Source organism: Rhinolophus sinicus, chromosome 17 (assembly GCF_057876585.1).
Source record: "Rhinolophus sinicus isolate RSI-liver-muscle chromosome 17, RSI-T2T, whole genome shotgun sequence".
Taxonomy (NCBI): domain Eukaryota; kingdom Metazoa; phylum Chordata; class Mammalia; order Chiroptera; family Rhinolophidae; genus Rhinolophus; species Rhinolophus sinicus.
Genome location: NC_142517.1, coordinates 159,254,722 through 159,282,489, shown reverse-complemented (window position 1 = coordinate 159,282,489; position 27,768 = coordinate 159,254,722). Strand labels below are relative to the sequence as shown.

Here is a 27,768-nt window from a genome sequence, read left to right as displayed (position 1 = left end):
TTGGTCTGGGATTTTATTACTGTTATCTCACTCGCTAGACCATAAGTTTTATAAAGGTAGGAATCGCAATACCTTGTTTACTAATTATATTCTCCTCCCCAAGCTCTAGTACCTAGCCCAAGGCCAAACACACTGGATGCATAATAAGTATTTGCTGGAGAAATAAATATATCAGACTGTCTCTAAATAATACATGGTTAACAATACACATGAAAATTTCACCACTCTAAAGAAACAAAATAAACTTCAATTTTCAAAAAATGCTGTTCATTGAGCCAGCAAAAAGAATGTTGTTTAAAATATTTAAAACAAGATTTTTAAATAATTTATACATATATTGTACTAAAAATTTGAGCTAAACTAAACTAGAAGAAAAACTATAGTATGTTACATAACAGTACAGTATACCATGTGAAAGCATACTCAATAATTCCAAGTTTTATAACTTAAATTCTACATTATTTTAAAAGCCTCAGCCATATAACCACAAAAGGTTAAAATACCAAAAATGAAGACATAGAAGTAGTAGTTGTTATTGTTTGGAGAAGGGGAAGTAGAGTATAATTATGAATATGTTGCACCAAAAGTTAGAGGAGACCTGGGTTCTAGTCCCAACTTCAAAAAAGTTAGTTGTAAGGTCTTGAACCAGTCATTTAATTTTTCTGGGGCTTTCTTCATCTATAAAATAAGAGGTATCCTTAATAATTTCTACCTTCAGCAGTCTATGAAAAAAAAATCTACTCTTTACTTTTAAGTTCTAAAATACACAGTTTCTAATAATTATAGTAATATAAGTAAATTTTAACGTTCTTCCATTCTAACATTTTACTCACCAGAAGTCAGATCTTTGTAGTTCTGTTGGTTTGTCAAAACCTGAGTAAGAACAGACCGCATTGCTCCTCCCATTTTAGTTAGATCTTCTAAAAAGGAAATTTGAGGTTCCAAAAGCTGAAGGACTTTGTTAAGGTCTTTCTCTGATGGTACATCAGCTGCTAAAAAAGTAAATAAATAAATATATATACACACACACACACACACACACACACACACAATTAACTTTCTTTAAATATTTTTATAAGAATAACAATATTTTATTCTTTTAAAATTATAGTGACTTAGATGACTGTGTTTCATAATCAAAAAAGTTAATATAAGAACTCTGTTTAGAAAGCAGGTATCCACCCAGCACTCAGCCTAGGGTAGACATGCTGAGGAATTCAGTCCTCTGAGAAGGCTGGTGCAGAAAAGAGATGATTTAATAAGATAGTAAGCATTTAATTTGTGTAAGAAGCATTCAATTTGAGGGCCACATACTTCCAGATATATAATCATAAGATCATTTCAAAATTAGATAGTATTTAAGAAAATGTTTAGATAATTCCCTAAAAACGAGACAGATCAAATACATTGAGAGTAGCGTAAAACTATTAGGACAAAATTATGTCAGCTCTAAATTTAAACCGGTGTAGTAAATAACACATCCTCTATCATATTCCAAAAATACAAACTCATGTTAGCTGGAGGTCAAAGCAACTAAAATGAAAAAGAACCATTTCATAAACATGAATGTTTTTGCAAAACAATTTTAAAATACCAGGCAAGATATGCCTCATAGAGACAAAGGGAGAAAAAGAAAACTGGATAGCAACTGAAAAAGAATATTTAAGAGGAAAATAAAAAGAGATGTCCTAGAGAAACTGGGGTGTAAAATGAAGTGAGTAGAGAGATTTATCCGTAACTGGTTAAAAGAAGAATGCGTGTAAGGGAGCTAATATGAGCCTGGGTGCCCAGGAAAGGGGACATCAATTTCATTCAACATTTATTCAGCATCTATTCCTTGAGAGGCAGTGAGAAGCAAAACTAAATAAGACATCGTTCTTACCCCTAAGGAACTCACACCTAGTTAACAGATAATCTGTGAATGAAATTCTAGATAACTGAGTCCTGGGACCCAAACTACAAAACCTTACTTTCTCAGTAGAAAACTAATACTGTATATTACGCATCTTTATATTCTCCCCCAAGGACTTAAACAGTAGTAGATATTTAATTAACATTTGTTCTGGTTTCTAAGGGCTCTAACAATAGCTCTGATACTGGTCTGAGGATTGTAGAGTGAAATGAAAAATGGAACTCAAGGCAACTGTAAAAATCACAAGATCTCTGAACTTGCATTACCACAGATTAGATAATTCCAAGTCCTTTCTTTACTTTTAAAGTCTTTTTTTTTTTTTTTCACAGAAGAAATTAATGCTGAGGACAAGTAGCTATATAGAGAACAAAACTTCATAAATCTAACTTCATGAAGTTCATCTTAAGACAAAAAAGTCCTTCCACTCACTCCTTTATGTTTTCAGATAATGGTTAACAGATAATCAAAGGTATATGTATCTATGTCATCTACCTTTGATAACTCCTAAATGTCACCATACGAAAAAATAAATATAATACTTTTGTACAAATTACTCTGTGATTAAACTAATGGTAAATTTTAAGGTTCCAATAATAAACCATTTTTACCTATTACTTTTCTAAAATGGAACACTTGTAATACAAAATATAAATTCTCAAAAACTAGTATATGAGAATTCATATAGAAGGGAAGTTCAAAAACCCAGCTGGTCTCAGGTTCCTTCATTCCAAAGAGAGAACAGTTTGGGACTAAATTAAAATAATATTTCTTTCTGTATTTTAAGACATGTACTCTGAGAGGAGTAGAAGTACTTAACAAAGAATTGTATACTTTGCTAAAAATGTATAAATAAGGAAGTGGTTTGCCTACAATGAAGATAACATGATCGCTTTAGGAATAATAAAGATTCTGCATAATATTTCTTCACACTTTAAGGATAGGAGAGAGACAGATTAAAATGTGTGCCATAGTTTCAAATTGGGTTTAAGATTATTTACAGTATTAAATAATTTAAAACCTCATAAATCTAACTTCATGAAGCTCATCTTAAGACATCTTAAGTTAGATTTATGAAGATTTATGAAGTAATGCAAAATGCAAGTCCTTTATATGATAAAAATGCAAGTATCATTAGAAAGGTAAAAAAACGTCATAAAAAGTTAATAAATCTATTTCATACCACTAGTTGACATCTGTAATCAACAATGTCAGATTGAGAACTTTAATAGATGATATCTAAATCCAAATATTTAACTAAAGTATATTAATCAAGATTGTGAATAAATCTTAAAATGTAAGAAGAATATCTGTAATTTGCATATTCCTTTCTCTTTTCAACACTTATGATGCTTACACCCATACATTGTACCAATATTATGAGAGTGAGCCATTTGACACTCTCCTAAGTTGTTAAAAATGAAAGGGAACACAAATATATAGACCTCTACAAAAAAGGGGCAGGGGGAAGACAGATCAGATAGATAGATAGATAGATAGATAGATAGATAGATAGATAGATAGATAGATGATAGATGACAGATAGATAGATAGATAGATAGATAGATAGATAGATAGATAGACAGACAAGTAGATAAGTGAACTAGTAGTTTAATCTCCAAAAAAATCTAAGTTAAATTTAAACATTTCCAGGATTTTTTAATTCTGCTCTATCATAATTGCATATAAAGTCACTTTGAACCCTATAAAATGATTATTTCCTCACATGCAAAAGGCCAAGTAAGTTTGACCAAAAACTTCTTTGAGCCAAAGAGCACAGAGTATCACACTGTCAACTACAAGGTATCAGATATGAGTTTATATAGTTAATATTTAGTGTGTTTTTATTTAGTATTTTATAGTCATAAACAAAAAATGTAAGCAAAAAAAGATATCTGAAAAAACTCATCTTGTTATTAATGCTAAACTTTGTTAATTGGGAACTTAAAAAGAATACTAACAAAGAGTGTATTAAACATACCTGGTTCATTATAGCCTTCTCTTAAGTACTGAATGAGACAAAAAATAAATCTTGGAAGAACAAATTCAGACATCATCAGTAAGTCTTTGGGGACACAGGGAATATTTGAACTTGATTTAATTTGATGCCTTTTGCAGAACCTGTAATATAAAAAAAGGACAAAAATTAACAGTGATGTCTAATCTGCCAAGAATATACTACTTTTAATTACAATATCCATAAACAGCATGCAAACCAATAACAAAGCCAATACATTCCTTCTTTATGATTTTTAAGGCACAAGTTAAAAGAATATAGTTTTAATAGGCCTTTAAATAAAAAATGGCAGAGGAAGATTGTTTCTGGAAAAAAGACCATACTTAGTTCTGTTCCAGCTAGGATACAAAAAGAAAATCTCAGTATAGGATTTATATTTTTAACTGTAGTTTATTATTTTCAAGTACTACTTTATTACTTCTATCCTATACAAACCATTAAGTATAAATTGATCATTTCCCAAGAATTTGCATTACTTAACTCAACCAGTTCTAACTTATTGCATTAATGGATGTGATATAAATACTTGAAGTTTATTTTAAAAGTTTATGCACATATATATACATTTCAATTTTATTTATACTTATTTTAAAGTATGATTGGTATACTTGAGAAAAAATGAAGTAAACTATTCTATAGTCACAATCCAATAATCAAGGTATTTTATTACTAAACACAAAATAATCACACTACACATATAAAATGCTTAGAAATAATCTTATTAAGAAGTGTGTAGAAACTCTTTTAGCTGAAAAACATAAAAGATTTGAATAGAGAAAACTACACACCCACATGGAAAAACCAATTTTATTTTTTTTTAAATGTCAGTTCCACCAAACTTAATGCCATTAGATTTAAATCCCAATGGGACTAATCACAAACTAATTCTGAAGTTCAAATGGAAGAGCATATATGTGAAAAAAATTAGTACAACTTGGAAAAAAAAATGATGACAGTGACCTATACCTTAAAACATAGTACAAAGCTATTATAATTAAAAATCTGTGCTACTGTGATAACATCAGGGGACCACAATGGAGTCTAGACGCAGACTATGTAAATTTGTGAATTTAATATAATAAATGTGTCATCTCAATTCAATGTGGTGGGGAGAAGACTTAAATAAACTGCTTAGGACAACTGATAATTTAAATGCAGAAAGTAAATGTGATTCTTCTTACACCATAGGCAAATATAGTCCATACAGATTAAAATCAAATGTGAAAAAAGTTATCAGGAAGAAAATAAACTGTTCCCCTACATTATCTCAAGGTAGAAAGCCTAAGACTCGAAACCAAAAGCAATAAAAGATAAAAACTGACTACATAGATCAAAAGCTTCTATGCAGAAGACAATTACAAACTGGAAAAAAACATTTATAATAGTTAAAATAGATAAAATATTAATATCTGTGATCTATTAAGTCTCAAAAATGGATAAGAGAAAGAAACCAAGTCAACAGAAAAATCAGGAAAGGTCATGAACAATTCACAAAAGGAGATATCTGAATAGCCAATAAACATGTGAAGGGATGCTCGAGTTCTCCAATAAAGCAATGAGTCATCAAATCGGCAAACACAATTTTTTTTAATTCATGTGATTTAAAACAGAATTGGCATAAATCTGTACATATTGTTTCATAAAATGCTTTTTGTAAACATAACAAAATATATTATTTCTTGTGTTTGAAAAAATTATCAAAGTAATGAATTTCATTAAAGTAAGAAATGAGTAACTAGAAAATGACCATTTTGTGATACCTACTGAAATATTTGACCCACATAATGGAGCCATTAGAGAAACGCTTGAGGGGAAATTTTCCACTTAGAGATCTGACTGTTGCATCTTTACCAATCTTAGTATGACCTGAAGTCAAAAACTCAGGCTCTGTGATGCTTGTGAAGCACACAGTCCCATGTATGAAGTGTTCTCAACAAACAAGTTGAATTTGAATGACATCAAACCTCTAGAACTAAATTCCATTTATAAAAAGCATAGGCAATAAAGGAACACGTTAAATGACATCATGAAAAAGCAAATAGACAAATCACGAATGCAGCACATTATAGAGGACAACTGACTCAGTTTCTACAACATGTCCGTGGCAGGAGGAAATAGGAGGCAGGACCATTCTAGGTTAAAACAGGCCTGAGACCCAATAACCACATGTGTTATGTTAATTGATTCTAAAAAAAAAAACTAGCAAAAGGTATTTTTCAGACAATTGTGAAATCTGATCATGAGGCGGTTACTAGTTCAATAGATAATTTCATTAGATGTAATAATGTCACTGTGCTTATGTACGAAAATGTTCATGGTATTTGATGACAGTAAGGAATTATTTTGTGTGGGTGTGACAATAGCAACCATTGTGATTATCACAGAAAAGGGAAATTTTGTCTTTAGATATATCTATATAAATATTTACAGATGAAATGCTATAGTGTATGGGACTTGATTCAAAATACTCTGATCAGGTGAAGGAAAGTAGATGGCTGTATACCAAGACCAGCTATGAGTTGTTAATTGTTAAAACTGAGAGATGGATAGATAGTGTTTCATTATGTTATGCTCAATAAACAGAATGCGGGCTATATCAAAGCCAATAATGTACTCCTTTCAGATTTTTTAAGGTACCAAGTCAAAAGAATGTAATTTTAATTGGTCTTTGAACGAATGCCACAAAAGGAGTTTTTCCTAATAAAAGATCATACTAGTTGGATTTATTGTGCTCATTGCTTTTATATATGTTTGAAATGTACTAAAAAGCAAAAAAATAAAAACGAAAGGAATTTTATTTTAAAAGATGAATACTGAAGCGTGACAGGGTGAGATAACATAATGTCTGGGATTTGCTTCAAAATACTTCAGCAAAAGGTAGTGGGGATGGAGGGAACAGGAAAAAAAAAACTTCAGCAAAGATTAAAAGGGCAAATGAAGCAAATGTGGCAAAAATCTTGATAAATGTTGAGTCCACTGATGAGTATATGGAAGTTCAATGTTCTGTTGTCTTTACCTTTGTGTATGTTTGAAAATTTTGATAATACAAAAATTTTTTTCATCTTGCACATTAAGGACGATTCACTTTAATAATTCATTGTTGGAAAGGATGTTCAGAAACTTTTGTTATACACATGGAAGTATGAATAGATCCAGTTTTTGGTGACATTTTGACAATACCTATTAAAACTTTAAGTGTTCATAACCCTAGATTAGCATTTTTATTTCTAGGAATTTATTATACAAAAATATTCTGAAATTTGCAAGAATATTTCTACAAAGATGTTCACTGTACCACAGTTTGCAATGTAAAAAAGTTAGAAACAACTCATGTCTTCAGTAATAGAATAAAGGTTAACCAAATTATGGTAGGTCCACAAAATACTTTGCATTTGTTTTTAAAAATGAGCTGGATTAACAAGTATTGAAGTAGAATCATATCTAAAATTTTAAAAGTGAGAAAAGAATTAGTAGTATATATATTATAATCTCTTTTATAAATAAAATTTTGGAAAAAGAATAGGCAAGAAAATGTTGATATATGTAAGAAGAAAAATATTTAGAGAAATGTATATCAAATTTGGTATAAATTAACTGGGAGTAGGTTATGGCATATTTTTACTTCTTACATTAATTCTACCTGTAATGTTTGAATTTTGTATAACAAATATATCTATAACTTCATAATCAAAAGGAAAAAAAAATTACCAAAAATAAATAAGCAATATGTCATTCATTTGGTTTTAGTTCCATAATTTAAAGCATAAATTCTTCTTTTGCTTCATGGACTCCTTTGAGAATCTAATAAAAGTTATAACTCTTTCTAAGAAAAATATATACAAACACACACACACATACAAACATTCAGAGCATTCACACATAGCTGAAGACTATCTACCTTTAAGGCAGAACTTCCAATTGTTAGGTCCAGTAGGTTACAGTAGAGATATGGATTTCTTCACTCCTCAAGGCAGACAGAGGGCAGGGTCTGAATGGCCTCCTCTGTTGCCTCAGTGTACCATTCAATTATCATTTCTACATCTACCCTATCATGAAAAAGGTTAGTAACTATTACCCTTTAAGGTCCAAACTTTTATTTAAAGGAAAATATGAATTTAATAACCTCTTCCAGTTGGGGCATACAAAAATCTAAGTAAAAGCAAGGAAACTTTTAAAATACTACCATTTCTATTTTAAAAGACTTTAAAAATAAAAATAAAAAACAAAAAAAGACCCTGGCCTATGTGACAGGTTAGAGAACCAGTGGTGATCTAAGATAGTTTAATTAAAATGCCTACAAACGTAAGTGTGAAGGAGAGGAAACAGAACAGAAGAATGAGAAAACATACTCGGCACAAAGACCGAAGGATACAATGAAAGGCTTGATGGCTGAAAAGCAGGAAGAGACAAAGGATTAGATAAAGGAAGGCACAGAAAGCTCTCTTAGACACTCTGCAAGAAAGAAACTAATTCAAAAGAGCTACTGGGCAGAGAGTAAAGAACAATTTGAACAGTGTCAACTGGCTTCAAGGAGTAAAATTTCAGTCTGGAATTAAGCCCAAACAACAGCAAGAATGGTCTCAGCAACCTAGGACTAGGCTTACAGGAGTGTGTCAGACGGTTATGGATTGAACAAATTAATAGCCAAAAGACTAAAGGACCACGCTCTGTGAGTTATTTTAAATAATGCAGGACTATTCAATATGAATGTAACATACTATAAGATAGACAAACAATATTGGCTTTTGTATTTCAGGCTAAGCATAGTGTAGAAGCTAAGCATCTTACATAGCAAGTGTTCAATAAAGGCTTCGTGAAACAAAAACTAAATGTCAAAAATGGTTCAAGGGTATACAATTAAAGAATAACCAGGATCCCATTTAATAATCTCAGTTTTTCAAATATGCTTTGAAGAACCATTATCTGCCAGGCAGTTAGACCCTAGAAATACAGGGGACTTGCTCTCATGGAGCTCACTTTCTATTGGGTGGGAAGAAGGGAGGTAGAAGAGAGAGAGAGAGAGAAATAATAAATAAATATGAATAATCACTACAAAAATAATTTGACAGCATGATTCATAGAATGTATCCATTTGGCTCCTTTAAATTGAGTTTGCCAGAGAAGACCTTTCTGAAGAAGTGATATTTAGGCTACAGGTCAAATGACAAAACAGAGCTGGACTAGGCAGGCAAAATTCTGTAACAGAGCATACTATTGTCAAGAGGCCTGACAAATGCAACTGCATAGAAACAGATACTAAGGATCTCCCTCCAAGTGAACAGGAGGAGAGCTTTCTAGACAACTTGAATGGCTTCAAAGAAAAAAATGAAGTAGGAAGTAATGTGTTCACATTAGCAGTTCACAGGTCACAGATACTTCCTTCAAGAAACCCAATGGTTTTTAACGATTAAGAAGGTTAAACATTCCTTAGTGGAGCAGGATGTTATGGCAATAATAAAATTGTCAAATAGAACTATATAAACCATTGATAAAATAACCTCTCCAAATTTTATTTTACCTCAAGTTTTTAAAATTTTTTATTGAAGTACACTGACAGAAAATTGCCTAACAGATAAAGTATGCAGCTCAGTAAAATATCACAAACAAAACTTAAATAACCAAAAGCAGAATTCCTTGACTCTAAGAGAAAGGGATGGGAGAAAATGGGATAGGAGAGGCGAAGAAAGAAAAGAAAAGGGGCAAGGGATTCTGGAGGTCCGTTTGTACATTAATGAGATTTAGAAGGGAGTAAGAGGGCAAGGAGAGGCCAACTCAAATAATTCAACCACATGTTTCAAAAATTAGAAAAGTATATGAGATAAGCTCCCTTAAAAATTATCCTTTGCCATGCATATCCCATTCCCAACTTAGCACAAATTACAAACATATACACTATTTTGCATATAACTTAAGCTCCCTGGAGAGTCATCCCAGATGAAAATTCCCTAAATAATCTGTTTTCTTCATTTTACAGATGGGGAAATCTCAAAAACACTAAATGAGAAACCTAACTGATAAAATTGTTTTCAAAAACTCCTGAAGATCACAAAAGATAGATGTTACCTACCTAAACTAATCTACATATTTAATATGACCTCAGTAAAAATATCAATAAGGAATAAACAAGGTGGTTCTGAAGTTCCTATGGAAAAGTAAGAATAGCTCAGAAAATTCTGAAAAATAAGAGTAATGAAGATGAATAGCTTCATCTCATATTAAAACTTGCTTTAAAATTAAAATAATCAAAACAGTACCCAGCCTTTAGGAAGCGTACATTCTAGAGATTAGAGATAGACACTAGTGATAAATACAATTAAATAAACTATAGAGTATAATGAGACATACTATAATTAAGATGTCAAAAAATCAAAAGACAAAGACAAAGAGAGGAATCAAACACATAGCTAGAGAAAAGAAAAGTTGGCAAACAACCCTCTAAAAATTCGATTAGTGGATTTCTCAGTAGAAATCTCTCAAGCCAGGACAATAAAGGAAGAAGGTCAGAAATTCAGTTCCAAATTCAACAGTATGTGTTCCTGTGCCATTTATCTAGGTATACATCTCTAATATGTATAGCTGGATTAAGGTACAGATACATCTCGTGCCTAAAATTGTTACTAGATTACATGAATAGTTAAGAAATAAAAGTAAACATTTTATTCCATTTACATAGATTTAATATTATTTATTGGGCCTAAAGTACTAGGAAAGCAGAAGCAAAATATTTATGAAAACTAAAAGTTCTAAATTCAATCACAGGCTTCATATAAGATCAAAAGACTTGAAAGTAAAATTAGAGATGTAAATATATTAAAATATTTAGTAAATAAATTATAAATTGAATGCCTGAAGACAGAAAGAGAACAATGAGGTAATGGTGCATTAAAAGACATATTAATGCATAGACTGATTATTGTGGGTCCAGAAATAGAATCAAATAGATGTGGAATTTATGATAAAGGCAGATTTCAAATCCATGAGGAAAACATGGCTCAATCAGAGAAATGGTATTGAGATAATCGAGTAACCAGCCAAGATTTAGGGGAGGAGGAATCTCTTCACACCTTGCACCATGATAACAGATAAATAAAACCCACATCAAACTTCTACAGATGCAAAATACTATTAGAATGAAAAATACACCAAAGGGATTAACAGATTAGACACTAGAAAGAAAAGATCAGTTTTTACTGACAAAGCAGTAAGAAGGTACTGAAAATAAAGCACAGAGATTGAGAAAATGAACAGTCTCAGTGAGGTGTGAGATTAACAAGCAGTTTTGCATTGCATGGGAATCCCAAAAAGGAGAAGAGGGGAGACAGAACAAATATGTAAAGAATGGCTGAAATTTTTCCAAATTTGTTGAAAACCATAAAATCACAGATTCAAGAACTCATCAACCCCCATGCAAAAAAAAAATTTTGAAGCCATACCAATACACAACATAATCAATTTCTTGAAAATCAGTGATAACAAGAAAATCTTCAAATCAACCAAAAGAAAATGACCCATTATGTACAGAGTAACAAAGATACAAATGATACCAGACTTTTTATCATCATCAGAAACTGTACAAGCCAAAACACAATGGACAGACATATTTAAAATATTGGAAGAAAACAAATAATCTGTGAATCCAGAATTCTTCACAGAGAAAAATACCTTTCAAAACTGATAATTAAACTTTTCAGACAATATCTGAAAGAATTCATTGCCATCATAACCTGCACTACAAGAAAAAGAATGAGAAAGAGTGAAGAAAGCCTACAGGAATTATGGGATATCATTCAAAAATAATAATATAATATTCTAGGAGGGAATTACAAAGGGAGAAGAGAGAGGGAACAAAATTTTATTTTAAAAAATAATGGCTGAAAACTTCCCAAATTTGGGGAAAGAAATGAACATCCAATCCATGAGGCCCTAAAGTCCCTAAACCCAAAAAGGGCAACACTGAGACAAACTATAATTAAGATGTCAAAAGTCAAAGACAAAGAGATAAGTCAAAAAAACAGCAAGAGAAAAGCAAATCGTCAAACAATAGAGCTCCCATAAATCTATAAGTGGATTTCTTAGCAGGAATCTCACAAGCCAGGAGAGAGTGGGATGATCTATTCAAGATACTGACAGAAAAATAACTGCCAACCAAGAATACTATGTGCAGCAAAGCTGCCCTTCAGAAAAGGAGACATAAGGACTTTCTCAAACAAAAAAAGCTAAGAGAGTTCATCACCACTAGATATGAATTATAAGAAATGCTACAGGAAATTCTTAAAGATGAAATGAAAGGATGCTAATTAACAATGAAAAACAGAAGTGTATAAAACTCACCAGTAAAGATAAATTTATAGATAGTCAAAGTCATTCCCTAATATTGCAGAGATGGTACATAAGTCACTTTCAATGCTCATATAAAAGTTTAAAAAAAGAACATACTAAAAATAACTACAGGGGACAGCTGGATGGCTCAGTTGGTTAGAGTGCGAGCAACTGACAGGGTTGCTGGTTCAATTCCCACGTGGGCCAGTAAGCTATGCCTTTCACAACTAGATTGAAGACAACGAGCTGCCACTGAGCTGCTGGAGGGGCAGCTGGGTGGCTCAGTTGGTTAGAGCACAAGCTGTCAACAACAAGGTTGCCAGTTCAATTCCCGCATGGGATGGTGGGCTGTGCCCCCTGCAATTAAAATTGAAAATGGCAACTGGACTTGGAGTTGAGCTGCACCCTTCACAACTAGATTGAAGGACAATGACTTGGAGCTGATGGGGCCTGGAGTAACACACTGTTCCCCAATAAAAATATTTTTTTAAAAAATAGCAACACAAATATTTTTTTTAAAAAAAAGGGAGTCTCACTTTAGCCTTATGGATATACGTAAGCTGAAAGCAAAAAGATAGAAAAATAATAATCCAAGCAAATGGTAACCAAAAGAGAGCAGAAGTGGCTATACTTATATCAGACAAAATAGACTTTAGGTCAAAAATAGTCACAAGAACTCTTTCTTTTCAACCAGGCAGCAGGGCAGCCTCCCCAGCAGATGCAGAGATGCAGATCTTTGTGAAGACCCTGACGGTGAAGACCATCACACTTGAGGTCGAGCCCAGTGACACTACTGAGGCTGTCAAAGCTAAAATCCAAGACAAGGCGGGCATCCCACCTGACCAGCAGTGTCTGATTTTTGCAGGCAAACAGCTGGAGGATGGCTGCACTCTCTCAGACTATGATATCCAGAGAGAGTCCACTCTGCACTTGGTGCTTCATCTGCAGGGTGGTATCATCGAGACTTCCCTCTACCAGCTCAGCCAGAATTACAACTGTGACAAGATGATCTGCCGCAAGTGTTACGCCCACCTGCATCCCCATGCTGTCAACTGCTTAAGAAGTGTGGCCACACCAACAACCTATGCCCCAAGAAGAAGGCCAAATAAGGTCCCTCAACCATCTCCTCAGCCCACAGGGCGGCCTCCTGCCAAAACCCCAAGGCCCTGGAGCTTCAATAAAGTTTCCTTTTCGCTGACTGGAGCAGTGAAAAAAAAAAGTCACAAGAGACAAAGAAGGACATTACATTATGATAAAGGGGTCAATTTATCAAGAAGGTAAAACAATTGCGAGTGTTTATACACCCAACATGAGAGCATCTAAATATATAAAACAAATACTAACACAACTGGAGGAGAAATAAACATTAATACAATAACAGTAGGGAACTACAATAATCTACTTTCAACAATGACAACCAGACAGGATATTAATAAGGAAACAGCAGATTTGAACAACACTATAGATCAAATGAACCTAAAAGATAGACACAGAATATTCCATCCAACAGAATCAGCATACACATTCTCAAGTATGAAATAGGACATTCTCCAAGAAAGATCATATGTAAGGCCACAAAACAAGTCTTGAAAAAGTCAAGAAGACTGAAATTATACCATGTATCTTTCCTGAACATAAAGGTATTAAACTAGAAATCAATAAAAGGAGGAAAACTGGGATACGCACAAATATGTGGAACTTAACATACGCCTGAATCAATGCGGCAAAGAAGAAATCAAAGGAAATTTTTAAAGTATCTTAAAACAATTAAAAAGAGAAACAATACAAACCAAAACCTATGGGATAAAGAAAAAGCAATTCTAAAAGGAAAGTTTACAGCATTCATAAATGCCTACATTAAGAAAAAAGATCTCAAATAAATAACCGAACTTGATACAGTAAGGAACTAGAAAAAGAAAAAAATAAGCCCAAGTTAGCAGTAGAATGGTAATAAAGAACAGAGCAGAAATAAATGAAATAGAGAATGAAAAAAAAAACAGAAAAGATCAATAAAACTAAGAGTTATTTTTTTTAAAAAAGATAAACAAACCAGACAAATCTTTAGCAAGCTAGACTAAATAAAAGAAAAAGATAATTCAAATTAATAAAAGTATAAATTAAACAGGAGAAACTACAACTGATACCACAGCATTACAAAGAATCATAAGAGACAACTATGAACTTTATATGCCAAAAAAACTGGACAACCTAGAAGAAATGGATAAGTTCTTCAAAACAATTTAATAAGTCTGAATGAAAAAACAGAAAATCTGAACAGACCAATAACAAGTATGAAGATGGACTCAATAATCAAAAATCTCAACCAAGAAAAGCCCAGAACCAGATAAATTCACTGGTTTATTTCATTAAAATTTAAAAAATAATTAATGCCAATCCTTCTCAAACTCGTCTGAAAAATATTAAAGAGTAAACACTGCATTACCTTGTTACCATAGCCATATAAGGACACTACAAGAGAAGAAAATTACAGGCCAACATCCCTGATGAATGTTGATGCAACACTTCTCAAAAAAAAAAAAAAAAAATGCTAGCAAACAAAATTCAAAAGCACACTGAAAGACTGTACACCATGATCATGTAGTATTTATCCCTAGGATGCAAGGAAGGCTCAACATATGGAAATCTATCAATGTGACAAACCAGATCAACAAAATAAAGGATAAAATTCATATGATAATTTCAAAAGATGAAGAAAAAGCATTTAACAAAATTCAGCATACAGTCATGGTTAAGAAAAAAAAACTCTCATCAACTGGGTACAGAGGGAATGTACCTCAACATAATAAAGGCTATATATGACAAGCCCAGAGCTAACATCATACTCAATGCTGAAAAGCTGAAAGTTTCTCCTCTAAGATCAGGAATGAGACAAGGGCGCTCACCCTCATCACTTCTATTCAGCATAGCACTGGAAGTCGTAGCCAAAGTAACTAGGGAAGGAAGGAAAAGAGGGAGGGAGGCAAGGAGAGAGGGAGGGATCCAAATGAAAATGTAAAGTCTCTGTTTACAAGATGACATATTATATACAGAAAACCTTAAAGGCTGCACCAAAACACTGTTAGAACTAATATAACTAGTTGCAGGATACAAAATCAACACATAAAATTCAACTGCATTTTTATATACTAGCAGTAACCTACCTGAAAGAGAAATTAAGAAAAAAATCCCATTGACAGTAGTATCAAAAACAATAAAGTACATAATAAATTTAACCAAGGTGCTGAAACATATCTATGTACTGAAAACTACAAAATACTGATGAAAGAAGACACAAATAAATGGAAAGATATCCCATGTTCATGGATAGGAAGAATTAATATTGTTAAACTCTCCATACTACCAAAAGCAACCTATAGATTCAATGCAATCCCTATCAAAATTCCAATGGCATTTTTCAAAGAAATAGAAAAAACAATCCTAAAATACATATGAAACCACAAAAACCTCAAATAGCCACGGCAATCTTGAGAAAGAAGAACAAAGCTAGAGGCATCACGCTTCCTGATTTCAAACTATATCATAAAGCTATGGTAATCAAAACAGAATGGTATGGGTAAAAAAAAACAGACACATAAATCAATGGAACAGAACAGAAACCCCAGAAATAAACTCATGCATATTTAATCAACTAATAGTCAACAAGAAAGCCAAGAACACTTAACCGAGAAAGGACAAGCTCTTCAATAAGTTGTGCTGAGAAAGCTGGATATTCACATACAGAGGAATGAAACTGGATCCCTATCTTACACCACTCACAGAGTTAACTCAAAATGGATCAAAAAGTTAAATATAAGACCTGAAATCATAAAACTTCTAGGAAAAAGAAATGAAGAAAAAGCTCTTTGATATTGGCCTTGACAATGATTTTTTCGATATGACTCACAAAATACAAGCAACACAAGCAAAAATAAACAAACGGGACTACATCAAACTAAAAAGTTTCTGCACAGCAAAGGAAATAATTGACAAAATGAACAGGTAACCTAAGGAATGAGGGAAAATACCTGCAAACCATTTATCTGATAAAGGTTTAATATCCAAAATGTATAAAGAATTCATATAACTCAATAGCAAAAAAAAATCTGATTTTAAAATGAGCAGAGGACCTGAATAAACATTTTTCCAAAGACAATACACAAATAGCCAACAGGTACATGAAAAGGTGTTCAGCATCACTAATTGTCAGGGAAACGTAAATCAAAACCACAATGAGGTATCACCTCACACCTGTTAGGATGGCTTTTATCAAAAAGACAAGAGATAACAAATGTAGACAAGGATATGGAGAAAATAAAACTTTTATTCACCGTTGGTGGGAATATAAATTGATATGGCATTATGGAAAACAGTATGGAGGATCCTCAAAAGAATTCAAAATAGATGCAGCAATGCCACCTTTGGGTATATATCTGAAGAAAATTAAATTACTATCTCAAAGAAATATCTGCAACCTGTTCACTATAGCATTATCACAATAACCAAGATATGGAAACAACTGTCAGTTGACAAATGAACAAATAAAGAAAATGGTATACATTAGGTTGGTGTAAAAATAATTGTGGTTTAAAAGGTTGAAAATAACCTTTTAGGGCTGAAAATAACCTTTCAGGGCTGACTCTACCTTGAAAAGTGGACTCCATTTTAAAACTAATGCGACTGACCACTTGACCCCTCTTTTCCCCCTACAGAGGACCACAGTTATTCAAGAACTACCATTAATACTTCCTCCACCATTTTGCCCTTCCTCAGGGGCAAGGCACCCTCATTGTTATCTACCTTTTAACTCGCCCTGGCACTAGAGCCCCCAGTATCTGGTCTTCTCCCCATCACTCCTACATCCACCGTTTCTTAGGTGGATGGTCTGGGGGTGGGCGATGAAGGCATCCATTTTGTCCTGCTGCCACCGAGGAGTGCATTTCTGTAAACTGCCTATTAAAATTGTTTAAACCAACAAGCTGGATTTGTCTGCTTTATTCTTTGGCCTCTCCATGCTTTTAGCTTTTGGGGGCCGCTTTGCATAAACAGCCTTTTCACGAAATACACATACATACATACATACATACCTACATAGTTTAGAGATTAGATCTAACACTCTCCATACAAAATCAATAAACACAAAGTATGATACAATTAATCAATTTACTAAAAATCTGAATGTGTGTTAATAGGATATAAATAAAAGAGGCAGACATGGCACAGGTCTTCATCCTCAATCTTTATTGAAAATTTACTTGTAGGGATATAAACTAGAGATGAAAAAAATTGTTTTAATTCAGAAAATCCAGGAAAGCCTGCACTATCGTATTACACTACACTTATGCTATAGGAGTGTTGTACCTACAGATGAGCTTAGCAGTGAATATAAAACTTGCCGCTATCCTTTGTAGATAAGGCACACCGAGACTCAGAGGACAGGAATACATACAGTGTGCTAAAAAATGAAACATAGGACCTCACTTCAATGTGATGACAAGGTTGGCAATGTAGGTAGAAGCCATGGTATGGGAAACTCTGACACTAACCTAAGGGCTCTAGGCTTTAGTCTATAAATAACAGGAAGCTATTTAGTCTATAAATAATGGGAAGCTATTACATATTACAGAATATGTAAAGCAGAATTTTATATGAGTGAAGCTTAGATTGGACTGTAAAATTATTATAGCCATTAAAATAGTAAATTCTCATGGAATAGGTCATACATAATGTGATGAAGACTTGGGCTAAGGTGATAGTAGCCAATGAAAAGGATAAATCTGAGACAAAACAAAAGAACAGGTCTTGGTACCAAACATGTAAGCAGAGGGAAAAGGAAAAACCCAGAATGACACTAGCAGACACTGTTAGACATCTAGCCCAAATCCATCCCTTTGAAGAGACAATACCAAAAGTACATAAACTAATTGATGGAATAAAAGTTCATCAGAAGCCTGGGTGCCCAATGATATTAATAAGCTGCTGAACTAGTCCCAAGCCACAAAACAATAAATGTATTCAAGGTTTAAGGCACTATTAGCTGGGATTTCTCATTGGGGGAAAAAATGACACCAATTTTTTTTTTTTTTTAAAAGGAAGAAAGAAAAGGAAACTCCACATTCAACTATTTGAGGAAGATACATAATTGATTCAATTAGATCATATATATTCAATTAGGCATGTTGTATTAAGGTAATGGCAGGATATCCAAGTAGACAAAATTTCCAAAACTGGTATGACTCAAAAGTAATAGTTCCCTGGATTTAACCAATGAACTTCAGGTTATTCAAAGTTACAGATTTCTTTAGTATTGGATTTCTTTAAGACGTTATGCATTGCAGGTAGCCAAGAAGATACAATGTATAGTGTGTCCCAAGTCTGACCACTGTACACCCCTTCAGTACAAAGTCTGCAAAACATATCTAGAGATACAGATGTGAGAACAGCTGATCCTTGAAACTGAGTTTTCTAGAAAGAACTCTCACTAAAAATTGAAAGGATAATTCAGTTAGAATATCAACATTTTGCAACCACTAATAAAATAATGAATCTGGACAGTGAAAATCAATAGCTGCTAAAATCTTTAACATGATAAGGAACCTTATACCAAATGGATCAGGCCAACTCCTAACATTAACTAAAGGATTGACAAAAAAGACATTCGTTCTGTGGCTCCTGCTATGATGCAACAGGAAGTATAAAACACCATTATAGGGGTGGCCAGTGAGCTCAGTTGGTTAGAGCGTGGTGCTGGTAGCACCGTTGCCAGTTCCACTGCCCACATGGGCCACTGTGAGCTGTGCCCTCCTTAAAAAAAACACCATTATAAAGTTTTCTTGCCAAAAAAAAAAACAATAGGACCTAAAATTTGATCACGACTCTAGATCCACTACTGTTTTACAGCAACTAATGGACAAAGGAACAAGTTGAACATTACAGAGATGCAATCAGTAAAACCCAGAATGTGGGTTACTTCAGCTAATTGCAGAAAAGAAAAAAAAGCAGGGGACTATAAATTCAGAGACCTAAGAGATATAACAATCAAATAAAATATGAAGACCTTGTTTGGATCCTAATTCTAAGTAAACTCTGAGAAATTATTTATGAGACAACTGAGAAAACCTGCTGAACATTCATTTAATATTTGAAGACATTAAGAAATAACTGTGGAGAAAGCCGAATGGCTCAGTTGGTTAGAGCATGAACTCTGAACAACAGAGTTGCCCGTCCGATTCCCATGTGAGCCAGTGAGCTGCACCCTCCACAACTAGATTGAAAACAACCACATGGAGTTGATGGGTCCTGGAAAAACACACTATTCCCCAATAAAATGTTTTTAAAAAAGAAATAACTGAATAATTTAGGTGTAGTAATGATACTGTGGTTGTTCTTTTAATTGTGATAAAATATAAACAACATAAAATTTATCATTTTAACCATTCTGAAGTATACAGTTCAGTGGCATTAAGTACATTCTCATTTTTGTACAACCATCACCACCACCTGTCTCAAGAATATTTTCATCCTCTCAAACTGAAACTCTGTACTAGGGTTTCCAGGCGGGAATTCCCACCTGTTCTCAGGAATTTTTTTCGCTTTCCCGTTCCTGAATTCTGAGAAAAGTTGGTCAGGAAATCAGGAACATCGGCTCCTTGAACACAGGTGGTAGGTAGTATCGACCGTCACTTTGTGGAAATGATTCATCGTGGAGAACAGAAAACAGTTTATATCTCGGGATTCGGGAACGGGAAAACGAAAAAAATTCCTGAGAATGGGTGGGAATTCCTGCCTGGAAACCCTGCTCTGTACCTATTAAACAATAACTCCCCATTCACCCGTCTCCCCAGGCCCTAGCAACCATCATTCTACCTTCTGTCTCTATGAATTAAACTATTGTAGGTTCCTCATATAAATAGACTCTGACAATATTTGTCCTTTTATGTCTGGCTTATCTCATTTAGCATAATGTCTTCAAGGTTCATCTGTATTATAGCATGTGCCTGAATATTTCATTCTTTGTTCTTTGAGTTCTTTTTACTCCTTTTGGTTATATATATACATACATATATAATATTTTTTTTTCAATTATAGTTGACATACAATATTATATTTGCTTCAGGTATACAACATAGTGATTAGACATTTATATAATTTACAAAGTGATCACCCTGATAAGTCTAGTACTCATCTAACACCACAGTTATTACATTAACTCTATTCCTTATGCTTTACTTTATATCCCCATGACTATTTTTATAACTGTCAATTGGTACATCTTAATCATTTCCCCTTTATCACTCATCCCCCCAACTCCCTCCCATCTGGGAAACATCAATTCATTCTCTGTATCTGAGTTTGTTTCTGTTTTATTCATTTATTCTGGTTTTTAGATTCCACATATACGTAAAATAATGCGGTATTTGTCATTCTCTGTCTGACATTTTTCACTACGCATAATACCCTCTATGTCCATCCATGTTGTACCAAATAGCAAGATTTCACTCTTTTTTATGGCTAAGTAACATTCCATTGTATATGTGTACCACTTCTTTATTCACCTTTCGACGGACACTGAGGTGGCTTCCACATCTTAGCTATTATAAATAATGCTGTAATGAACATAGGGATGCATGTCTTTTCAAATTAGTGTTTTGGGTTTCTTCGGATAAATACCCAGAAGTGCTGGGTCACATGGTAGTTCTATTTTTAACTTTTCAAGGAACCCCCATACTGTTTTCCATAGTAGCTACATCAATTTACAATCCCACCAACAGTGCACAAGGGTTCCCTTTTCTCCACTATCTTGCCAATACTTGTTTGTTAACTTATTCATGATAACCATTCTGACAGGTGTGAGTGGTATCTTATTGTAGTTTAATTTGCATTTAGTTTGATGATTAGTGATGCTGAATATTTTTCATATATCTTTTGGCCATCTCTCTGTCTTCTTTGGAGAAATGTCTATTCAGGTCCTCTGCCCATTTTTTAATTGAACTGTATGGTTTTTTTTCATGTTAAGTTGTATGAGTTCCTTATACATTTTGGATATTAACCCCTTATCTAATGTATCATTGGCAAATATCTTCTCCCATTCAGTAGGTTGTCTATTCGTTTTGTTGATGATTTCCTTGACTGAACAAAACCCCTTTAGTGTGATGTAGTCCATTTGTTTATTTTTCTTTTGTTTCCCTTGCCCGAGGAGACATATCCAAAAAAATATTACTAAGAGCAATGTCAAAGACCTTACTGCCTATGTTTTCTTCTATAGAAGTTTCAGGTCTTACATTTAAGTCTTTAACCCATTTTGAGTTTATTCTTATATGTGGTGTTAAGAAAGTAATATCATTTCTTCTTTTTTTTTTTTTTTTTTTTTTTTGGCATATATCTGTCAAGTTTTCCCAACACCATTTATTGAAGTGACTGTCTTTACCCCAATGTATATTCTTGCCTCCTTTGTCATAGGTTAATTGACCAGATGACCAGATAGGCATGGGTTTACTTCTGGGTTCTCAATTCTGTTCTATTGATTTATGTGTCTGTTTTTATGCCAGTACCATGCTGTTCTGATTACTATAGCCGTGTGGTATAGTTTGCTATCAGGTAGCATGATACCTCCAATTTTGTTCTTCTTTCTCAAGACTTTGGTGGCTATTCAGGATCTTTTGTGATTCCATATAATTTTAGGATTATTTGTTCTAGTTCTATGTAAAATGTCATTGGTATTTTGATAGGGATTACATTGAATCTATAGATTGCTTTGGATAGCATGGACATTTTTAACAATGTTAGTTCTTCCTACTCATGAGTATGGTATGTCCTTCCGTTTATTTGTATCTCCTTCAGTTTCTTTCTTCAATGTCTTATAGTTTTCCAACTACAGGTCTTTTACCTCCATGATTAAATTTATTCCTGGGTATTTTATTTTTTGATGCAATTGTAAATGGGACGGTTTTCTTAATTTCTCCTCCTGATACTTCATTATTACTGTATAAAAATGCAACTGATTTCTGAATATTAATTTTATATCCTGCTACTTTACTGAATTCATTTATTAATCCTAATAGTTTTTGATGGATGAATAGATCATCCATTGACAGAAAATCAACACAGTATCAGTGGCATTAAATGACACATTGGAGCAGATGGAGTTAATTGATATTTTTAGAGCATTTCACCCCCAAAGCAGCAGAACATATATTCTTTTCAGGCGCACATGGAACATTTTCCAGGATGGACCATGTTAGGCCACAAAGCAAGTCTCAACAAATTTAAGAAGATTGAAATCATCTCAGCCATCATTTCTCATCACAATAGATAAAACTAGAAATCAAGTATAAGAAGAAAACTGAAAAATACAAATGGAGGCTAAATAGCATGATACTAAACAGTAAATGGATTAACAAAGACATCAAGGAAGAAATAAAAATATACCTTGAGAAAAATGAAAATGAAAATACAATGACCCCCAAAACCTATGGGACACATCCAAAGCAGTTCTAAGAGGGAAATTCATAGTAATACAAGTATACCTCAAGAAACAAGAATATTCTTAAATAAACAATTTATCATTACTCCTAAATAAACTAGAAAAAAGAAGAACTAAAGCCCAAAGAGAGTAGAAGGAAGGAAATAATAAAGATCAGAGTGGAAATAAACGAAATAGAGGGTAAATAAACAATACAAAAATCAGTGAAAATAACAGTTGGTTCTTTGAAAAGATAAACAAAATCTATAAATCTTTAACTAGACTCATTAAGAAAAAATGAGAGAGGACCCAAATAAGTAAAATCAGAAAGAGAAGTGACAACTGACACCAAGAAATACAAATGATTGTAAGAAAATACTATGAACAATTATATGCCAACAAATTGGACAACCTGGAAGGAATGGATAAATTCTTGGAAGCATAAATTTTTGCAAGACTGAATCAAGAAGAAACAGAAAATGTGAACAGACTGATACTAATGGAACAGTGTGTACTTCCAGGGTTTTTTCCAAGTCAAGTTGTTGTCCTTTTAATCGTAGTTGTGGAGGGCACAGCTCAGCTCCAGGTCCAGTTGCCGTCAATGAGGTGTTAAAGTCCCCTACTATGACTGTATTACTGTCAATCTCTCCCTTACATCAATCAATATTTGCTTTATATACTTAGGTGTTCCTACATTTGGTACATAAACGTTTACAAGAGTTATATCCTCTTCTTTGATTGATCCCTTTATCATTATGAAATGTCCTTCGTCTCATTATATAGCCTTTGCTTTAAAGTCTATTTTGTCTGATATAAATATTGCTACACCAGCTTATTTTGTTAACATTTGCATGAAATATCTTTTTCCATCCCTTTCTATTCTTTTTTTTTTTCAACTTTTTTTCTTAAGATTTTTTTTTTAATTGGGGAAGGGAAACAGGACTTTATTGGGGAACAGTGTGTAGTTCCAGGACTTTTTTTTATTGGGGAACAGTAGTGTGTTTTTCCCAGGACTCATCAGCTCCATCCAAGTCAAGTTGCTGTCCTTTGGATCTTAGTTGTGTAGGGTGCAGCTCAACTCCAGGTCCAGTCACCATTGTTAGTTGCTGGGGGTGCAGCCCACCATCCATTGCAGGAGTGGAGGAGTCGAACTGGCAACCTTGTGGTTGAGAGCCCACGCTCCAACCTACTGAGCCATCCAGCCACCAGGAGCTCAGTGGCAGCTCACTGACCTTCATTCCAGCTGCGGAGGACGCAGCTCACCGGCCCATGTGGGAATCGAACCGGAAGCCCCATTGCCCAGAGCTCGTGCTCTAACCACTGAACCACCCATCCGCCCCCATCCCTTTACTTTCAGTCTGTGTGTGTCTTTCAATCTGAAGTGGGTCTCTTATAGGCAGCGTATGTATAGGTCTTGCTTTCTTCTCCATTCAGCCACCTTATGGAGATTGGACCATTTACTCCATGTAAATTGGAGCATTTACTTTTGATTGGAGCATTTACTCCATTTACATTTAAAGTAATTATTGATAGGTATGCAGTTATTGCCATTTTAGTATTCATATTTTTTATCTTTTTTTCCTTCTTTTTCTTAAAGAAGTCCCCTTAACATCTGTTGTAATACTGGTTTGGTGCTGATGAACTCCTTTAGCTTTTTCTTAGCTGGGAAATTCTTCATCTGTACTTTGATTCTAAATAATAGCCCTGCTGGATAGAATAATCTTGGTTGTCAGTCCTCACTTTTCATCAATATGGATATTTTGTGCCAATCCTTTGTGGCTTGCAAAGTTTCTATTGAGAAATCAGCTGACAGTCTATGGGAGCTCCCTTGTAGGAAATTAACTGCTTTTCTCTTGCTGCTTTTAAGATCCTTTGTCTTTAACTTTGTCGTTTTAATTATGATGTGTCTTGGTATGGGCCTCTTTAAGTTCATCTTGTTTGAGATTCTGCACTTCCTGGACTTGTATGTCTATTTTCTTTGACAGGTTAGGGAAGATTTCCATCATTATTTCTTCAAATAGGTTTTTAATCCCTTGTACTCTCGCTTCTCCTTCTGGTACCCCTATTATGCAATGTTGATATGCTTGATGTTTTCTCTCAGATGCTCCTTAAACTATCCTGTTTTTTATTTTTATTTTATTGGGGAAAGGAAACAGGACTTTATTGGGGAACAGTGTGTACTTCCAGGGTTTTTTCCAAGTCAAGTTGTTGTCCTTTTAATTGTAGTTGTGGAGGGCGCAGCTCAGCTCCAGGTCCAGTTGCCGTTGTTAGTTGCAGGGGGCACAGCTCACCATCCCTTGCGGGAGTCGAAGAGTTGAACCGGCAACCTGTGGTTGAGAGACCACGCTACAACCAATTGAGCCATCTGGGAGTTCAGCGGCAGCTAAGCTCAAGGTGCTATGTTCAATCTTAGTTGCAGGGGGTGGAGCCCACCATCCCTGGCAGGAGTCGAGGAATTGAACCGGCAACCTTGTGGTTGAGAGCCCACTGGCCCATGTGGGAATCGAACCAGCAGCCTTCAGCATTAGGAGCATGGAGCTCCAACCACCTGAGCCACCAGACCGGCCCAACTTTTTTTTTTTTTTTTTTTTTTTTTTGCTGTTCTTATTGGGTGTTTTCCACTACCTTGTCTTCCAAATCGCTGGTTCAACCCACTGCTTCTTCTAACCTACTGTTGATCCCCTTTAATGTGTTCTTCATTTCAGTTATTATAATTTTCATTTCTGCCTGGCTCTTTTTTGTTCTCTATCTCCATTTTTATGTTTCCTACCTCTTTATTAAAGTTCTCAGTTCATCTACTCTTCCCTTAAATTCACTGAGCATATTTATAACCAGTGTTTTAAACTCTGCATCTGGTAAGTTGTTGTCTCCATTTCACTGAGTTTTTTTTCTGGAGTTTTGTCCTGGTCTTTCATTTCGGTCATGTTTCTTTGTCTCCTCATTTTGGCTGTGTTCTTTTGTTTATTTCTATGTATTAGGTACAGCTGCTATGTTTCCCATTCTCGATATAGTGGCCTTATGTAATAGATGTCCTGTGGGGTTCCATGGCACAGTCTCCCTGAGCTGAGTGCTCCAGAGGTGTACCTTATGTGGGTTGTGTGTGCCCTCCTGTTGTAGTTGAGCCTTGATTGCTGTTGGCACATCAGAGAGAGGGATTGATCTTCAGGCTGACTGGATGTGAGGAATGGCTGTGACACAGAGCTGTTGTGCAGGGATGGGATTCACTTTAACGAGGCTCTGGTAACTGCCAGGTCTGCCCAGTGGGTGTGTCATTTGTAGAGCTCATTTGGTGGTGCTCTGGTGTGGTCTGAAGCCAGTCACCAGGTGTTTTGGTTCTTGGGCCTCCTGGGAGGCGCTGTGGTGCAGACCAAGATCAGCCACTGCCTGTGCCTTACCTGGAGCCACCTGGAAGGAGCTGTAAAGTGATCTGCAGATGGTTGTCACCTGTACTGTGCTTGGAGGCACCTGGGAGAGGCAACCAAGGCTGGTTGCCAACAGTGTCAGCTTGGGGCCACATAGCAAGAGGTATGGGGCACACCAAGGCCACAGCCAACTTGTTTGGGATTTGTGGACCTTTGAGAGATTTTAGGGACATCCACAGCGTGAGCTGAAAGGCCATTTGTGTGGAAAAGCCCAGAAGAGGTTCAGGCTAGGCACTCAAATTGGGTGACACAAGAGTCTCAGGGAATCACCACAATGGAACAGTGCTAGACAGGTTGATGGAGATTCAGATTTGGTGCCACTTGTGCTTGCAAGCAGGTGGGGAAACACCTCAACAAAGAAACAATAGGGTCTGCCAGTCCTCTGTCCCCCAAGTGAGCTGTCCTGCCCCCTGCCCCTCTAGCCCTCACCCTGAAGCTAGTCAATTCAGCTCTTCCTCATATAGCTCTGGTGCTTTTCAAGCTGCTGCCCCAGTGCTGGAGCTCAGAGCAAATCCACAAGTTCATGCATGGGCCCTTTAAGAGGAATGCCTGAAACTCCAGTTTGTCTCACTCAGCCACAGTCCTCACTGGTTTTCACAACCAGAAGTAAGAAGACTCCTCTTCCTGGCAAAGCCTGGTGAGGGGCTGTGACCCCTCACTCCTCAGGGGAGACCTTCTCAGCCAAGCTCTGCCTCCTTTTTTTTAACCACCACACTGTAGGTCTAGGGCCTGCCTATTCCGTGTCTCTGCCCCTACAAGTCTTGACATGGCTGCTTCTTTATATCCTCAGTTATAGGACTTCTGTCTTCAGGTGGTTCTTAATGGCAGTTGTTCTGTAATTTAGTTGTAATTCTGATGTGGTCATGGGAGGAGGCGAGTACAGCACTTACCTACTCTGCCATCTTGATCCAAAGTCCTGAATCTGGACTGAATTTCATTCTTTTTAAAGGCTGAATAATATTCCATTTTATGCATATACCACATTTTGTTTATCCATTCATCTGTCAATGGATATCTGAATTATGTTTTACTTTCAAGAGTTCACATCACTTTACAGAGATACATAGTCAAATATTTATAAATTAAATTATAAGGTATCTGAGATTTGCTTCAAAATACTCCAATTTGGGAGAGAAGGGAAGTAGGGAGAAGGGTAACATGAAACAAGGTATCATTTGTCGTTTATCAAATCAACAAAAATCAGAAAAACTGGTAATAACATATACTGGCTACAATGTGGAGAAACATGCTCTTTCATTCATTGATGGTGGGATTATAAATTAATTTCTTACGATGGCTCTATGAAAGTTTAAAACGCACATTTCCTGCAGCCAAGATGTAACTTCTGGGAACTTATCTTCACACATATGTTCATACCATGTTTCCAGGATAATAAGACTAGAAAATAAGCCCTAGCATGATTTTTCAGGATGACATCCCCTGAACATAAACTCTAATGTATCTTTTGGAGCACAACTTAATAAAAGACCCAGTCTTATTTTTGGGGAAACACGGTACATATAGACAAAAATGTGTATACAAGCATACTGACTATGACAGTGTTTATAATAGCCCAAGATAATAGCCCAAGCCAGGAAATAATTTAAATGTCTACCAGTAGGGAATGGATTTCATAAATCAC

General features: G+C 34.8%; 1 protein-coding gene and 1 pseudogene across 4 annotated transcripts in view; one reads left to right on the top strand and one right to left on the bottom strand.

Moving 5' to 3' along the window:
- UBR3 (ubiquitin protein ligase E3 component n-recognin 3) overlaps window positions 1-27,768 on the bottom strand; it is a 172,091-nt gene that overhangs the window by 139,149 nt on the left and 5,174 nt on the right. For 3 of the 4 annotated variants that reach the window (XM_019727399.3, XM_019727402.3, XM_019727403.3), the window contains exons 2-3: window positions 3,891-4,030; window positions 834-992 (exon numbers count right to left, since the gene is read on the bottom strand). In XM_019727399.3, coding sequence (XP_019582958.2) covers window positions 834-992; window positions 3,891-4,030 — 299 coding nt within the window. The remainder of the gene's footprint in view (window positions 1-833; window positions 993-3,890; window positions 4,031-27,768) is intronic. The other variant, XM_019727404.3, reaches the window with a different exon arrangement.
- Window positions 12,948-13,354, top strand: LOC109445246 (ubiquitin-ribosomal protein eL40 fusion protein pseudogene; annotated as a pseudogene).